The 18637-nt window shown below is 33.4% G+C and overlaps 1 protein-coding gene across 2 annotated transcripts in view; it reads right to left on the bottom strand.

The window, feature by feature from the left end:
- The window catches only part of NCOA7 (nuclear receptor coactivator 7), a 156421-nt gene that overhangs the window by 64452 nt on the left and 73332 nt on the right, over positions 1–18637 (bottom strand). For both annotated transcript variants that reach the window (XM_051997695.1, XM_051997696.1), the window contains exon 3: positions 14986–15227. In XM_051997695.1, the coding sequence (XP_051853655.1) occupies positions 14986–15227 (242 nt within the window). The remainder of the gene's footprint in view (positions 1–14985; positions 15228–18637) is intronic.

Genomic DNA, 18637 nt, shown 5'->3' with positions numbered 1-18637 from the left:
TCTCCTTCTTCCTCATTCTCTCCAGCTTGAAGTGATTTCTCTTTTCTCTGAATTCATTGAAGTATACAGAAAATTCTACTTTGTATTATAATTACTTGTATTTATAGCCTATTCTCCTCTATTCTACTTACAGCTCCATGTGATCAGGGAACTAATCTCCCATTGATCTTTATATAGTTATCCATTCCACATCACAACTTTTCCCATCCCAGTTTCTATATATCATGGATGAGCATAAGAAATTAAATGGGAATTTTGGAAAGTTTTGTGGAAGCCGTAGATGATATCTAGTAGACAACACAGAAAAAGTTTACAAACTAAGAAATGCATAAATTACGTGCATAGTATTGTATGATATCAACATATTTTATCTTTTAATAACATAATAATTCAGACTTCTTCTCTGGCAGTAAGAGAGGGTCAAAAAAAGTTTACAGAGATTTTCCACATCAAGAGGGTGCCATGTCCCTAACCCCTGTGATAGTTATCCCTTAACTATTCCACTACTACAATGAATCACTTATATAAACAGCTCAATAAATATTTAATAAATTGAATTAGGCTCTTATTGGCAGCAGGGGTCCTCAAACTACAACCTGCGGGCCAGATGCAGCAGCTGAAAACGTTTATTCCCCTCACCCAGGGCTATGAAGTTTCTTTATTTAAAGGCCCACAAAAGAAAGTTTTTGTTTTTACTATAGTCCAGCCCTCCAACAGTCTGAGAGACAGTGAACTGGCCCCCTATTTAAAAAGTTTGAGGACTCCGGATAGTCCTTGTCTTTTTCAACAGATAGGTAGATAAAATGCAATAAAATAATTTTGATGTTGCTTTTCACATCCACTCTGTTAATGACTTGGGAAAATATTTAGAGAAGCTTGCCTGTTATCTTTACAGCTTTTTGATCCATTTATTGCTATAAATTACAACATAAAAGTAACTAACATTAAAGATAAAGGAAACTAAAGAAAGAGGATTACAATAATGCCACTTTTGAGATTTTAAAAAATAATAGAGGAAAAATTCTTAAATTATTTATTCCATTTGATACAAAGTGGATTGGTGGAGGCACAGGCTCAAAACTGTAGGATGCTGTGCTATGCCTTTCAGGTGGGTAACACTTGTAAAATTTGAAGGTAAACCTCTGACACACCAGACAGTATAAATATTTCAGTTGCTTGAGCAGGTTAAGTCATAGTTTAATCACAGCTTCTATCAAGTGTCCCTTTAATACAGCTTGCTCCCTTTATTCTGGATTTGTATTAAACAATTATTTTATTAATTAATTTGGTTTTTCCAATTAAACTCTCATCAGGAAGAGAATGTATCTGTATTTCAGCCAAACTGAGCTACTTGCTATGGCATATATATTAATTTATTATATAACATATACAAAGTAAAGGGAGAGAAGTATGAAAGGAATTATAAATTAAACAGTCTACTACCACTTTGTAAGCTTATCTATATATAAATAAAAATTTAAAAACCACTATCTATGGCAGAAGTTCACAGTTTCTGATTTAGCCTTCTTCCTTATGCTTGTCTCTTGAATTGTCTGTAATTATTAAAATCACAATAAAAAATTAAATAAAAACATTCCACCTGCCATTTTTATGCCTTTCCACAAGCTGGAATTCATTCTGTTCTTATCTCTGCCTCTTAGAATCCTAGTTTTTTGTTTTTTTTTTTTGTTTTTTTAAATAAGGGCCAGTTCAAGTGTTATCCCCTAAGTAAGATCTGATCTGAAACCCTAGTTGTTAGTGTTCTTTCTCCCAGAAATTCATGTATGTTGACTTTGCACATATCTCTCATTGCAGTATAAGTGCATACTGCTTAGGTGCAGACTCCATCAGCTTGCTTGACTAACAAGCTCTCTGGTGGGCAGAAGCTAAGGAGTTGCTTTCAAGAAAAATTGTAATGATCTATATCTTAGAGAGACTGCAGAGCCTACGTAGACATTCTGTAACTGGTTCTGGATGGCTGACCACATGGTGATGGGGAAATCTTTTTTTTTTTTGCCTCCAGTTGGTAAACAATGAAATTGTAGACCTCTTCAAAAAAGCCTTCAGCTGCTATTTCTTTGATCTATTTGTGTAAGAGGGAATTGGGTTATTTTATCTCTCCTGGAACCCAGTGAGAGATCATGTGATAAGAGAAATGGCCTTAGGGCTTTCTTTTCCTCATAAAGTGTCTTAAGAAACAGGCTTTTTCATTCACTCTTTTATGTTGTAGATGCAAGAAGCTGGGTTTCTTCATTATGAAAGCAAGCCTCAGGAATACAGCAGTAAAAACTTAGTGTAGGAATTGCAAAACATTAATGTTCCAAGAAACAAGGAGAAACCTTTGAGAATGATCTTTGGAACCAGCTCAATCAATGGTAGCTAAAACTTGGGACTCATTTGGCAGTAATGGTACATCTGGACATAAATTTGATGAACCTATGTGAGAACTGAACTTAGTGCTACACCTCCTCCATCATATACTACATGGTATGAGAAAGAGTATGCCCCAAGAAACTGGGAGATATGTATGTTTATTCTTGCTATATCTCTAAGTAAACATCTTTTTGTAAAAACTATTAATGTTAATTGGTTAAATGAATCTGAAGGCTAGGCAAAGGACCCTACTGACAGTAGTGGGAAGGGGATAGGTAACAACAGTCTATGGAGGGCGAAAAAAATCTCCTTTCTGGGTTTTCTGGAAATCTGAGTGGGCAAATGTAACATCCCTGATTCTGAGAAGACTAGAATATTCATGTTACATAAATGTTTTATTTATTTATCTGAGTATATACTCTTTCTCCAATAAAATATAAGCTTCTTGAAGCCAGGGATGTTTGCACTTGTTTTTTATATCCTTAGTACCTAGCAAATAATAGATATTTAATAAATTTTCTTTGAAAAAATGAATGACTGACATAATAATCTGGAAGTTATATCATTCACTGCAAATTAATAAACTGATATTCCATTTAGTGATCTAATGAACTGAATGAACTTTCCAAAGCCTAATCAGCTCTGGATGGGACACATTAAATTGAGCCCCCTAATCTCCAGAACTGTCTAGAACATTTTTAAGACACTTCATCAGATAGCCAGCCAGATTCTCTTTAACAACATCTTTTAACAGCAAAATCTTCTGAACCAGAGGGAAAAGTACTCTGAATGATTAGCAACTGGAACTATGTGTAGCATTCCAAATGTGGTATTCTAAAATCCTCTCTCCTTTCTATTGGAACTCTATTCAAATTGTATGTATATGATTCTTCCAAATTATTAGGAAAAGAAGTGCTGATGAATAATGTAATAACTAAGATAGAATGTATTCTTTCCAGTAAATAGTTTTATGACATAATTCTAATTAAATTAAATAATGTAATTATAGTGGCTGGCTCCCTTTTGCCTCTAGGGTAAAATAACAACAAAAACAAACATCCAACAACAACCAAAAACTTCTTAGTCTGGTATGTAAAGCCTCCAACAATCTGATTCCAATCCACCTTTCCTGCCTCATTTCATCTCACTTCCTTTTACTTACTAAACCACAAAGCTAAACTATACTACTTCTTCGAAGTCAACATGCCATTTTCTGCCTTCAAGGGGAGAATCCCTCATGCCTTGAATTCACTCAGTTCTCATTATGGTCATTAAGAATTCTCTTCTTTCAAGGCTGCATTTAGGCCCTATCTCCTGTGTAAAGCTTTGCCTCATCCTCTCTCTACAGAAAATCTCTAGCTCTTCAAATTTTCCTATAAGTCCTCTGCACTTTAGATTTTCTCTGCACATCTATATTATACTTATCTGTGTATACATTACTTCCTCTCATTAGAATGTAAATACTTTGGTTTTTAAATATTTGTAACCCCAGCATGATACCTTACATATTTTAAGTACATAATAAATGTTTACTAAATTGCACTTATTGGAAAACAAACTGAAAAGGTTACAAGTCTTCCATAGACTTGTCAAAGTCAAATGTAATTCAATGGTGAAACTATGTGAACATTTTATTTTCTAATACCTATATTATATACATTAAGAACACACACACACACACACACACACACACACACACACACACACACACACAAATTGAAAACCTGAAACAAATAGAAGAGGGTTGTGGTCCCTTTAAGAAAATGATTTGTGATCCTTTCAGATTGATTTTTGGTTCAGATTACTCACAGCCCCTCCTGGCTGATGCCTTATGCCTGCACCTTTGATTCACAAATCCTGGTCAAAAGCACTCCTTTGAATTCCAATAGGAGATCTGGGCTTGTCTCAGCCCCCCACTGGATCTAAGCCAACTTGGGACTCCACCCACAGGCCCCCTTTAACTAAATCTCTCATTATAAAAAGAGCCAAACTAAAATCCTCTCTTTGCAGAGAGGTTCCAAACATGCCAGCCCTATTCTTGGCATGCCAAGGGTCTCTGCCCACTGGAATACTGTGCCTTCTTCTCTTTATCCTCACCTATTTCCTTAAACAGACTTTACCTTACTTCTATCCCCATAATAAACCTCCTTCATAGAGAACTGCTTGCACCACTAGAAGGGAGTTCCCCAAAACTCTCTACTCTTGTGCCGAATCCTGAGGGTTACAGGGGAGCCAAACCCCTCCATTTGATTTCCTGAACCCCAAACCTGCCACTAGACCTTATTTAACTCCCTGACCACCAGACACCCTAATTTCATTTGGGTTCCCCAAATCTAGACCTCATCAAAATGAAGTATGAAAAGACTAATCCAAATAACAGAATCATATATCTAAAGCTAAAAAAGACTTTAGATGAAACTAAATCTGATTATCACTTCCTCAATAAAATGTTTCCTTCCTTCTCCCTCCCCTCCTTTCTCTTCTTTCTCCAGTCTCACAAACTACATTATAGTCACGACCATTTCTAGTATTAGTGTATCTCTAGTGGCCTTTCCATGATATTAGATAATAAGATCTTAACTGTTATGCTCTTAAAGACATCAAGAGGATACAGAAAATTATTATTAGGAAAAGCGGAGTTTTCATATAAAAGACAGTGATATAAAATAATAACTACCATTTAAACAGAATTTTTAAGTTTGCAAAGCACTTTACATATATTATCTCTCACAACAATCATGTAAGATATTTACTTATTATTCTCCTGTTTAGCAGATGAGGACACTGAGGTTGAGAGAGATGAAGTATTTTGCCCATTGTCACAAAGCTAGTCAGTCTAAAGTAGGATTTGGACTTGGGCCTCCCTGGGTTTTTTTAAACTACAATATTGTATCCAGTAAGTCAACTAGCTGCCTCATAGTGTATGCCCTAGCAAATAACAGGGACTATTTGACTTAATCTTCATATTTCCACAGTACAGTGGTCTGAACACAGAAGTTAACAAATATTTTTAAAGTAGCATAAATTGAAAAATATATACTTATTTGATAATTTGGGAATAATGCTAATGCAGTTAAATTACTATGATTTTTGTAAATGTTTTAACTTCATTTAATTATCAAACAGAAAACAGGGGTGGGGACACATTTAAGCAAAAAATAAAATCAAATACTTTTCCATTAACTTTTTCCAAACATTACTATTTCATTAAAAAATTATATTCACTACTTTTCCATTAAGAAGGCTTAGAAAAATATTCCTCATGGCTTATTGTTTTCAGAAGGTAATTACCTGAAAGCCTTCAAATGATGCCCCATAGTCTAATAAGTACTTGCTGTAGAAAGAAACCTATACAATAATTAGAGCCACAGAAAAGAAAAAAAGAAAACACAATGCTTACTGCACCACCTACTGGTCCAAAATGACAAGTCCTACCTTTTTACAATAGAAACTGAAAATGACAGAGTCTAACCTCATTAAAAAAAAAAAAAAAAAAAAAATAGAATATTAAGAATACTGTAGATGAGCCTCTGTGCACCATAGCAAATACACCAAAATATAACTTTTGTCAGCTTTTGAGGTCTGGTCTGTATGCAATCAGTTGTAATGACTGTTAAATTCAAACTCTAATGGCATATCTAGTAAGATTAATAAAGAAGGAGGCTTTATATAAATTATTTTCCTTTCCATAAAGCTTAAGTTAATTAAGCAAATCAGTTTTGAAAGGCACAAGAAACCTCTAAAAATTATATGGTTTAAAAATGCAAATTTTCTTTTTTGGGGGGCCTTTTTTTTATTATAGCTTTTAATTGACAGAACATATACATGGGTAATTTTTCAAAATTGTCCCTTGCAATCACTTCTGCTCCAACTTTTCTCGTCCTTCCCTCCATTCCCTCCCCTAGATGGCAGACAGTCTTATACATGTTAAACATGTTAAAGTATATCTTAAATGCAATAAATACATATTTATACACTTCTCTTGTTGCACAAGAAAAAATGGATTTAGAAAGAAGGCAAAAATAACCTGGGAAGAAAAACAAAAATGCAAGCAGTCCACAAAGAATGCAAATTTTCTACTTAAGTTGCATAAATAAAAAGAAAGTAATTATGAAAACATGTAGCTTTGGCTAAAACCAAATTTGCTTTGCAAAAACAAGGTACTTTATATCAGTTTCAATTATTTGTTACACAAAATGTCCAAGTGAATCTTTATCACTAGCTTAAGACAATGTTAAAGTAGCACAATCCAGTCAAGTAAATGTCCGCCATCTGCTTTAACTTATTATTTTGCTATGAACAAAAATGGGACTTACAAAAAATGAACACCTTATTTAGAATTTCCATATTTGCCTGTAATGTGCACAGCATCTAAGTACCTGTGTGCCTTCTGTTAGGGATACTTGAGTAGAAAATTATACTCTGTGGAATCTATTACATATGTTAAATAAATTTCTTTTTGGTAAGGAAATAATATGATACTGACAAATTAAACTGTCTTGACTGTGGGCAAAGTGTCTCCATTGCATTAAGAAGCTGTCATATTATAAATGAGATAATTTATAGAGCAGAAGATGTTATTCTGCCGGAAATTATTACACATTTGTAAACCTTTTAAGTGATAGAGCATTTGAGGTGAGCTGAAAAAAGAAACAATAAATTAACTATGAAAAAAGAATGCAAAGGTGCAAACCCCTCAAGATGTTTGAAGTGAAAATGTATAATGCAGTCATACTCCCCTTCACCTTCCTGATAAAAATGAAAGGAAATTTATGATTTTATAAAATATGAAAGGAAGATTATTAAGAACATGGAGGTCTGTTTCAGTAGGCTAGTATTTGTGACTTTTCTAGACAATTAAATGACGTGATAAAATATCCATTAAGCCAAGTTAAAATAATGATTAATTTAAAATCGAACTAGTACATAAAGAAAAAGATTATGTTTTTGTTATCAGCAATTTTTTGACTCAGAAATTCAAATGAAAAATGCAATCTGTTACTAAAATAGTGTGTTTATATGGTTCTATTCAAATATTCTATTATCTATGATATTCAAAAATAATGCTTTCTTTTAAAAGAAAAGAGGGGGCAATGGCTCAGTAAGTAAGTTCATTAGATAAATAGATAAGCTTCTAACACAATTACTAACACCACCACAGCAAATTATTAAGTAAGGGACAGTTTCTCAGTTTTACTGAGGTAAAAACCAGGGTTACTTATGCTTGTGCTTAGTAGCATCTTTCAATAATGTGAGGTTTGATTTAGAGTTTTCTAAATAGAATTATACAGGCAGGCTTTAATCTCTGCAATAAAGGTGTTTCTGAGAAGTTTATATGAAATCTGAGTCATATTTTAAAATCAATCAATCATCAACTAGAAAATGGTTGAACATATTATAGTACATGATTATAATGCAATACTTTTTGTGTAATGAGGGTGGTTTCAGAAGAACCTGAGAAGATTTATATGAAGTTACACAAAGTAAAATGAGCAGAAGTAAAAGAATATTGTATATAGTAATAGCAAAATTGTAACAACAATTAAAAAATTTAGCCACTCTGATCAATACAGTGATTCACAATAATTCCAAAGGATTTAAAATGAAAAATGCTTCACCTCTAAATAGAAATGGATTGACATGAATATAGATTGAAGCATATTTTAATTTTTATTTCTTTAATTTTCCTGCTTTTTGTAATACAAAGTTAATATATAAATGTTTTGCATGACTTCATGTGTATAATGGATATTAAATTTCTCTCCTCAATGGATAGAGTAAGGAGTAGAAGAAGAGAGAGAATTCGGAATTGAAAATAATTTTTAAAAAAAGTTCTTGGACAGCTTTTATTTGAAAGAATCATATAGTAAAACCACTGAAGGAACAAAACAAAATAAATTGAACTTAATATTCAGATCAGTAAGGATTTAATAAACAGCCAGTTACTATGTGCTAAACGTGAGCTTTTGACCTGAATAGACCAAGAAAAAATAAAACTCCCCATTGAGAGGGTAGAGAAGGGAAGAAACAGTACTCAAAGAGTATTTACAAAATTTAGACAGAATAAATAGAAAATAACTCCATTATGGATAGATCTGAGAGGGGAAAACACTAACAATAGAAATATCAAGAAAGATTGGCTGAAGGAAGTCGCATCTGAGTGGTTCTTTGAAGCCAGAAATTTTACTAAGACATATGTGAAATGTCAATATGGATAATCATAAGCAGGTCAATTTGTCTGACCAGTATGTGGAAAGTAAAATAAAATAAGACTGTAAAAGAAGGTGGTAAACAGATAGTGGAAGCCTTAAAATGCCAGGCTGAGGAGTTTGAATTTTATTCCTATAGCAATAGGAAGCACTGAAGATATTTGAGCAGAATCAGAGCTGTGCTTTAGTAATAAGAGTTTTTCATTTGGATAAAGGATGAATTCGATGAGGGGGAAGAGAATGAAGGTAATAGGCTCATTCAAGAGACTAATGCAACATTTCAGGTTGGTGATAATGAGAGTTTGAGATAATAGCAACAACATATTTCAATATAATAAAACAACTAGCATTTATTATAGCACTTAAAGTACTTTACATATATATTAGGCAACTTGGTGGTACAGTGATAGAGTGAGGGAGTCATTTAGAATTGAGTCCAAATCCAGACTCAGACACTTATACCTCTATTTGCTTTGTTTTCCTCAACTCAACAGTACCACTCTCTCAGGATTGCTGTAAGGATCAAATGATTTTATTTATAAAGTGCTTTGCACAGTGCCTGTCACTTAGTAAGTACTTAGTAAATATTTGACCCCTCCCCTTTAAAATTGAACAATTATGAGAAACTAATTACTTTAGAACATATTTAGCCTCAATATATTATGGCTTGTTGGCTTCCCTTCTGCCTATTATTATCCCCAATTTATAGGAACCCAGGTTCTGGAGGTGAGGAATCCAAGGTTGAGAGAAGGAATGGAAGCCAGACTGCAAGGAGCTAAGACGTAAATGTGAAATAAGAAAATGGAGGCAGCAAGATTTCATAAGAGATTGATATGAACCATTACCAAACAAAACCAACCCTAACCTGTTTTGACTATGTAGCAATTTAGGGAGATGGATGGCAAAGGAAAATATTACTGGTAAACTAGTACTGAGAAATCAAACTAAAATAGCAGAATAGACTAGTATGGGGGGATAAATTGGTCAGCCAGTCAAAAAGCATTTATTAAGGACTTATTAAGTACCAGGCATTGAGGTAAGAGTTAAAGACTTAAAGGCAGGTAAAAATAGCAGTTGCTCTCAAGAAGCTAAAATTCTAATGGGGAGGAGAGTGTGCAAACAACTATGCACAATAAGATATGTACAGGGTATATTGCTGGTAATCTCAAAGGGAAAGTACTAGCATGGAAGGGGACCTTAAAAAGGCTTCTTGCAGAAGGTAGAATTTTATCTGAGACTTGAAGAAAACCAGAGCAACCAGGAAGCAGAGATGAAGGAGGAGAGAATTCTGGGTGTGTGGGATAATCAGTGAAATTATACAGAGTTGGGAGACCAGAGTTGTATATGAGAAACTCAAAAGAGACCACTATCTGAGAACATGAAAGGAAGTAAAGTGAAGAGAAAGAGAAAGCTAGGAAGGGGCCAGGTTATGAATTGCTTTAAAAATTTAGCAAAGAATTTTATATTTGGTCCTTGAGATAAGAGGCAATCAGAAGTTTACTGAATAAGGAGGTGATTTAGTCAGACCTGTGGTTCAGAAAGGTCACTTAGGTAGCTAAAAGTAAAATAGGCTGAAATAAGAAAAATACTTAGAGCAGAGAGACTAACTAGAAGGCTAATGCAATAACTCAATTGTGAGGTAAGGGTTTTCCACTAGGATAGCGACAGAGTCAAAGGAGAAAAGGAAGCAAATACAAGAGATGCTGATAAGGTTGGTGGCAACTGATTAGATATTGTGGGAAGACTGAAGAGAGGAGGATGACTCTTAAGCTGCCAGCCTAGATGGCCGGGAGAATGATGTTACTTAAAAAGAAAGGGAAGATGGACATAGTCTGACATGAATTCTAGTTTTTAGAAGTCCATATATCAAAAGGTTTGGTAGAAGAATTTTGTTGAGTTATTTTCCAGTTGTGCCTCACTTTTCTTGATCCCATTTGAAATTTTCTTGGCAAAGATAGGGGAGTGATTTGTCATTTCCTTTTCTAGCTCATTTTACAAATGAGGAACTGAGGCAAAGTGGCTTGTTCAGTGAGTTCACACAGCTGGTAAATGTCTGGGGCTAGATTTGAACTCAAGAAGATGAGTCATCCTAATTTCAGGTCTGGAACTCTATTCACTGAGCCACTAACTTGCTGCCCAGCATTGAAAGGATGCACTATTTTAGTTTTGTCTTTGTATCCCAAGTACTTAGTGAATCCTTATGGAGTCTTTAGCTGATTTCAAACAAAGGAAAGGAGATCCATCAAGGAGGTATAGGGGAAATTCTACGAACAAAGAAGAAAATAATTTTAATGAAGAGGAGAAACTGGAATTATCTAAAGAGATCACTGGAGATACACAGGGAACTTGTCAATCAAATTAAATTTTTAAAGGGTGAGGAAAGAAAATCTGAAGGCAAAAGCAGATAATAGAGGATGAATAAGAGTGCATGCTATAATTCTATAAAAATGGTATCAAATTTACTAAAAGTCAGGATGAGCTGGAATTGGCAAAGGGAAACAAAGGCATCAAAAAGATTTGTTCTTTTAAAGCTATATAACCTGGAGTCTCAAATAAGAAGTGAAGCACTTCTGGGGCCAGATGTGATGATGATCACAGACTAGAGAGAGAAGGTAGTACTGTCCAGTTTTTATTTTGCTTCTACTTTCTCTGTCAAGGAGAATGACCTTTCCACTGGAAATAACAGATGACAGTAAGTTAATATAGTGCCAGATCTATGCTATAGTTTTTACAAATATTATCGCATTTTATCCTCATTCTAACAGGTAAGGATTTTATAGATGAGGAAACTGAGGCAGACAGTGGCAAAGTGACATTTCCAAGGTCACAGCTAGCAAATGTCTGAGGCCACATTAGAACTCAGATTTTCCTGACTCAGGCCTAGTGCTCTCTCAACTGTGCCACTCAGCTGCTTACTAAGTAAGCACATGATAAGAGAGAGAATCTATTTGCCCTTGATGAATTCAAGTAAACCTTACACAGATGAAGTATTTCCTTAGTTACTTAGAGAATTTATGCATGTGATTGCTGAATAATCATCATAGTTGAAAAATGATGGAGAATAAGTAAGTTATAAAGCAGAAAAAGAACAAATACTTTCCCAGTTTTCAAAAAAGCCTGTAAAGAACAGGCCAATGAACTTGATTTTAATTCCCAGGAAAGGTGTGGTAAGATAGCAGTTTGTTTGAAAAAGATCTCAGGGTTTTAATGAACTGTGAATCAGTTCTGATCCATTGTGAATCAGTAGTGGCAGCTAAAAGAGCAAACACATGGCAATTGAGAGTCAAAGCTCCCTGGAATACAGGAATGATAGCTGTTCTAGACCACACCAGGAGTAGTGTGTAGTTCAGAGTGCCACATTTTAAAGAGAACATTAATGAGCTGGAGATCGTCTAGAGGATGTGAAGGGCTTTGAGTCCATATCATGTAAAGAAAGATTGATAGAATCTGAGATGTTCAGTTTGGTGAAGAGAAGATTCAGGAGGGATCTGATAACTGTCTTCAAATATCTGAATGTAATGAGTAAAAGGGATTAGATTTGTTCCACTTGAATCTTGAGGATAAAATGAAGAACAACAGAAGAAATTGGCAAGGAGAAAAACTTAGATCTGCTGTCAGAAACATCTAGTGATTTGGAGATGGTGGTACCTCCAGCTTGGAGGTCCTTAGTAATTGTCTAGATAGCTACTTGTAGGGTATTGCCATAATGGGAGTTTCTTTTCTTCTATAGGTTGGACTAAATGCCTGCTTAAGTTTCTTCTAAGACTCAAATTCTGTATGATTATATGACCTGAAATCATGATTTTTTAAAATCATGATTTTAGGAGTGAAGCAAGAGAATGATTTGAGAACAGGAAATTGTGATTAAAGAGTGATTTTAGAGTTTGAGATTTTGGACAAAGAAGAGTTTTAGAGAATTAGTTATATTAGGTAAATATTGTAGCCATCTTTTTTGGTGTCTGAGATAAAGTGGAAACCCGTGCAAGATGAGGATTTTAACAAACTGGAAGGTAAGAATTCAAGGGCATTTAGGATCTTGCCCTAAGGTAAGTGAAGGTATAAGGAAAGTAATCCATAGTAACCAGATGAGATAACAAGAATTTAGAAAGTTTGGTAAAATTGGAGGATGAAAACTTTAAGGGAATCTCTTTGTAGTGGAGTAGTTATGGCAAAGTAATAGTCTGAAAGTGGCTTTTTGTAGCAAGAAGTAATTTAACTTCTCTATCTGTCCCTGTATAAGCACATCCATCATTTCCATACTAGCTCTTGTTATACACCACTGTAAAATGTACAAAATGCCTTCTTGAAAGTAACACCTAACGAAGTAAATCCTCTACTGCCATGCTTCCAAGTTTTTGTTTCATAAATTCCTTTCCTTCACCTCTTCCCTACCCTTATTCTCTTTAAGCTCATTTCCCCTCCCTTCTCTCATTTTCTTACATCTCCCAGTTCATCATCTCTGTTCTAGCCTACTTTTCTGTATACATAGTCTTGACCCTATAGTTAGCTAGTTTCCCCCCACCAGGAACACTCTCTTTTGCCTTTTACCTTTTCCTCCATCTTCCCTATTTATATTCTCATCCAAGATTCAAAATATAGATTAATTCAATTCAATTAAAAAAAATCTACATTTAACACTATTACATGCTAGGATTTGTACTAACTACTGCAGGGTGTACAAAGAAGAAAGTTACTTCTTTCACAAATTCTTCCTTAATTCCTCCAAGTCAGAAATTGTATTTCAGCTTGATTCAATAAGCATTTATTAAATACCAACTGTCTTTTCCTCCTCAGAATTTTCACAGAACTTCAAATCAACAAATATATTTTAAAAACCTATAATCTACATGGTATCTTGCTAAGTAAGCACTGGAGATACATGGGGAAAAGAATCTCTGCTCTCAAGAAGCTCACATCATATTTATGTTCCGTTGTATATATATGAATATACATGCTATCATTTATAAAACATTTTAAACTTCTTAAAGAAGCAAGGGAATAAGTTATATTTTCTTTCTGCACCCCTCAATACCCAGTACTGCACTTTACTTGTAAAAGACTATTAATAAATATTAGTTGGATGGTTGAATGGTTTCAGTTATATTTATAGAAGTTATATAACACTAGAACATGTTATTAAGGGAAGCTTTACAATCTTCTCCCATCAGAGTTTTGAAAATCACACAGGAGACCTTCTTTCCAGGATAGCTTAGATCAGAGATTCTTTACCTGGGGTTCATGAACTTTTTTTTAAATAAATATTTTGATTACTATATTTCAATATGATTCGTTCTTTTGTAATCCTATGTATTTTATTTTTATGCATATAAAATATTATTCTGGGTATTCTGAAGAGCCTATAAATTTCAACAGAAACCTACCAAAGGGATCCATGACACTTTAGAAAAGATTAAGTACCTCTGGTTTAAACATAGTTTTGTTTGGAAATCAGGCATGATCATTTTAGATATGCACTAAAATCTTTTTCAGTTCAGTGGCAGTAAATAATTCAACTCAATTATATTTAATTTCCTAGAATGAACATAATATATATTTTTGATTCTAAAAAGTCCCATCATCTGTTTTAGTTTTCTCATTTCCAAGGATATAATATTCTCTGAGTTACACATTAGAAATAGGAAATCTGAGGATAATAAAATGAAAGTTCTTTTAAAATATAACATTTCCTATATTATTCCTCTATTTCTTCGACCTGTTTCTAATTCCCGACTTTATCTCAGATTAAACTATGAATTATCACAAATACTCTATGATACATATCTGTTTGTTAATTTTCTACTGAGGGACTGCAATGGAGAAAGTCAGCAAAGAACCCAGAATATATAGAACAAAATAGACCTGAGATTTGACCCTCCATCTAAAATAGGTAACAATTCATCCCATATTTGTAGGTTTTTTATCTATAATTATAAGAAATTCTTATAATTTTAATCTTTTAATTAAGAACTCTTTATAAGCTCCTAAATATGGGTCAAACAAACCATCTGTCTTAGGACCATTTACCCCAGAATTACAGAGTTATGAGTAAGCAAGATTTAGGTAAGATGAATTGGCATTCTTTACAGTGAATTTTCTGGTCTCCAGAATCAAACAGAGATCAAACAAATGAAAATAACTCATTTCGGGGACATCCAGTTGGAATAGGTAAATGTAGTTTAGGAGATGTTACCAAATTCCCATATTACAAAGGTAGGGACTTCTCCCTTACCAATATAGTTAACCTTACTAGACATTAGGATAAACATATTTCTTATAGGAGAAACAAAAGCAACTAATTTGCTCTCCATGCTAAGACATTTATTATTATAAACTTTTAAGGAACATGTAAGCTAATAAATTTTTAAAAGGTTACTTTAAAAATCAAAGTATTATAATAACTTACCTATGTTATAGTATCTCTTTAGCTCTGTACGCCTAATCTCTTTTAACTGATTGTTTTTTCTCTTTTTTTTCTCTTCATCGGTTAAATATTCTATCTCCTCCACAGGAATACTGCAATTATCTTGTTCTGAAATAACTGCTTTAGCATCTTCTTTTCCAGCCTGAGTCTTAGTAGTTGTGGTGCTGCGAGAATTGGCTGATGCTGTCTCAGCATTTTGTTTGGCTTGCTTTTTCTTTTTCAACCTAGGAGGGGGTGAAAAACATCATTAGAAAAGAACTACTTTGTCAAATTTATTGATTTACTTTTTTGATCTTCATAGGTTTCTGGAAAAATTAACCTACATATTAACCTATTTTTAATTTGTTAATTCATATACTGAAGTCCTTTCATATACTGTTCTCAGTTATATGTTCCTGCTAATTACATTTACCTTCCCCATTTGCAACTGTTATATTCTTATAATGCTAAAATGCTGAACTCCTGCTACCTTATTTTTTAAAAATTCTGTGAAAGGATGCATTTTTTAGGCCTGAAGAAAAATAAGGATTTTTCTAGAAAATACAATTTTTTTCTAAAAGATACAATTTTTGCTTAGAGATACATAAATTCTCTTTTGTATTCTCACAATAGAGGTTTCTTACACAAAGTATAAGTTCATAATTAATGTGTTTGGTTTTTTTGAAAAATTTTCTTAACTACCAAGTGAATTGAAGAAGGAAAGAAATAGCAAACCATTTCCAATAGCTTTGCTAAGAAAATTCCAAATGGGATCATGAAGAGTCAGACATTGGTAAAAACTTCTTTCCAGAATGGTTGGCCTAATTCATAATTCCACCTATCTCATACTAGAATGCTTCTCCTCCCTTAGCTCTTAAAACATTGATTACTCTCACCTTTTGCTGTCTTTTACAATTTGCTGGGTATAAGGTGAGACTTCAGAATTGTTTTGATTTGTATTTACTTATAAACTGTTTTGATGAATCATTCATACAGATGCTATTAATTGTTTATAATTCTTTTGAGAAACATTTGTTCACATCCTTTGACTACTTAACTTAAATGAGTAAAAAATTAAGACAGAGTTGTTTTTTCATAAAATTAGGCACAGTCAGCATTTCAGTTCCTCTTCTACATTTCCTTTGTTCTTCTGAGTACATGTGTGCTAATGGAAAAAATGTGGTAAGTGGAAACAAGTCAATGGAATTAGTTGATAAGCAATGAATTGTAGGGTTGAGATATGCCAATGACTTGCTTTGAAGTGAGGGATAAATTACTCCAACAATCTGTTTTAATATTTTTATTCATAAAGTTGAGGTGATCAAGTCTGTCTCTTCACAACTCATAGTGATGACATGAGGATGAATTAAATTTTATAGTACTTGTAAACTATTTTGACTTCCTTAGGTAAAAGTAATGAAAGTAATGAATTCCAACAATTAATTATGTTGCTTTTATTCATTGTTTTGCAATCAATATCTCATTTTTTTTAACTGACTAATAAATGAGTAAGTTGCTTGGGGGTATAATGTATGTCAGATAAACTTTCTTCCCATCAATGCAGACCAGTTATTATTTTTCTTGGCTATCTTAAAAAAAAAAAAAAAAGAAAATTCCAGAATAGACAATAGGAATATTGTGAAAGAATCATATTCAGGAAATAGTGAATAAATACTTTTCTCTTTTCTATCATGAGTCAAATGTGAAAGTATTACTTTGGCAAAAGAAAAGGTAGATCTTTTTTGATTAAGTGAGTCACATAAAATCCCCAAGTAAAACAACTTTTCTTTTCTTTTTTTTCCCCTAAATTAAAATCTGGATTATTATAGAAGACTGAAATTAAAACTTAGTATCACTGACACCATAGATACAAGCAAACCAATGAGTAAAGAGTTTGTAATGCCGGAGAAACTGAGGCAGGAGAGAGATTAGAGAGTTTTAATATTTTTATTAATGGGAGAGTAAGATTGACTGGACAGGACTCTTGTCTCAGATTATCCAGTCAGACAGAGATAAGTATACTGGGACCAAGGAATCCATATTGGTCCCAGGGCTGGAGGACCCAAAGAATCCAACGTCCAGCATACAGCTGCCAGATGCCATTCTCCAGCAATGAATGGAAGAACAACAACTTCTTAAATACCTTTTTGGAGACAAAGAAGAGAAAGGGAGGGAAAGTTTTTTTATCAGGGAGGGGAAGCCATAAAACCTAAAAATTCCAGAGACTAAAGATATCATGGGTTGATCCAGGAATATTCTAAAGGAATATTGTAAATCCATAAAAGAGTCAGGAGAGCTACTCTTTTATCTTGCTAATTTACAACCCGAGAGCAAATAATCCTTAGTTTTACTGGGTCAGAGACAGAACAGTTAAGGTAACTGAGACAGGGAAACTGAGTCAGGACAGTTAAAGAAAACTGTGGCATAACAAGTTCAGGAGAAGAAGTTTCTTTATAAAAAAATGACAATGTCATACAGAATATTTCCCTACTGTATTATATTAGTTTTGCTATGAACTTTTGTTACCCTTAATGGCCAATAAAAACAAACATCAATTGAACCTGGATTTCCCCCCCCTTCAAAGAATAACTCTTTCAGGAGGGGAAAAAGAAGATAGCAAAGCCTATTTCAATTTAGTTTGAAATTTTTAGTTATTTAACAATGCTAATAATTTTTTTTTACTTCAAACTGAAAGTCATAGATAAGTGACTGCCTTTCTTTGTGCTCAATATAATTAAATTTGCCTCCAGGGCATATGCTTTTAATGAATTATCACTAAGATATGTGTAGAGGGTCTCTAAAAAAACACTAAGAAATGGTAAATTCCTTCACGTCTTTTGTTCCTCTCTCCCTCCACAGAAAATTTTAGTCATAAATAAGCAAACCTCAAAAAGTCATACTTTCACAAAGAACTGCAAAATAGCACTGATACCAAACTATTTATTCAAGAGAAGTTTTAAAGTTAAATTTGGATATTTTCAAAATTAGTTAACTCTTATTTTAAAAGGAAACATGGTATTTCATCTTCAACTCTCCTCACCCTCCTGTTTATCAGCAGTATAAGGAAAAGTTTTAAACTAAAAACAAAACAAAACAATGAGGACAACTGCAAAAAAAAATTCCTCCTCCCAGGGAGATATTTTAAAGGGTCTTTAAACTACATTTTTCTTTAAGACTAGCCCTTCAAGGGTCTTACATTCTGATAACTAACTAAGTAATATCTAACTACTTATAACATAATTAGTAAAATGACTCCTCAGATGTTAACAGAATTACAGAAGTTAACAATCTTATTTGTGGGTCACTCCACAACCTATTACTTGACTTATTCTTATGGCTAAGCTTATTATCCCTAAATCCTAAAGTAATCTGTAACTCTCAATCAAATAAACTCAGAGTCCTCATGCCAATTCATCTATTATTATTTAAAATATTGGAGAAACCTTTAAAAGGAATCCTTAAATGCTAATTAAGAAGTGACGGGAGGACAACACCTGCAACTTTTTAGCTATAGCTCTATTTGTTATTATAAAGTCTCAAATCATAATTAAAGTATAGTTTAAGGCTATATTCCTTTGAGAGGTCTTCACTCCATTAATTCTACACACCAAGTTGAAATTCATTTATTAGCTTCCTTGTTTTAACATATTCACAA

Source organism: Antechinus flavipes, chromosome 4, assembly GCF_016432865.1.
Source record: "Antechinus flavipes isolate AdamAnt ecotype Samford, QLD, Australia chromosome 4, AdamAnt_v2, whole genome shotgun sequence".
In the NCBI taxonomy this organism is placed as follows: Eukaryota; Metazoa; Chordata; class Mammalia; order Dasyuromorphia; family Dasyuridae; genus Antechinus; species Antechinus flavipes.
The sequence above is the reverse complement of the archived record's forward strand: the minus strand, read 5'-3'. Positions and strand labels throughout refer to the sequence as shown.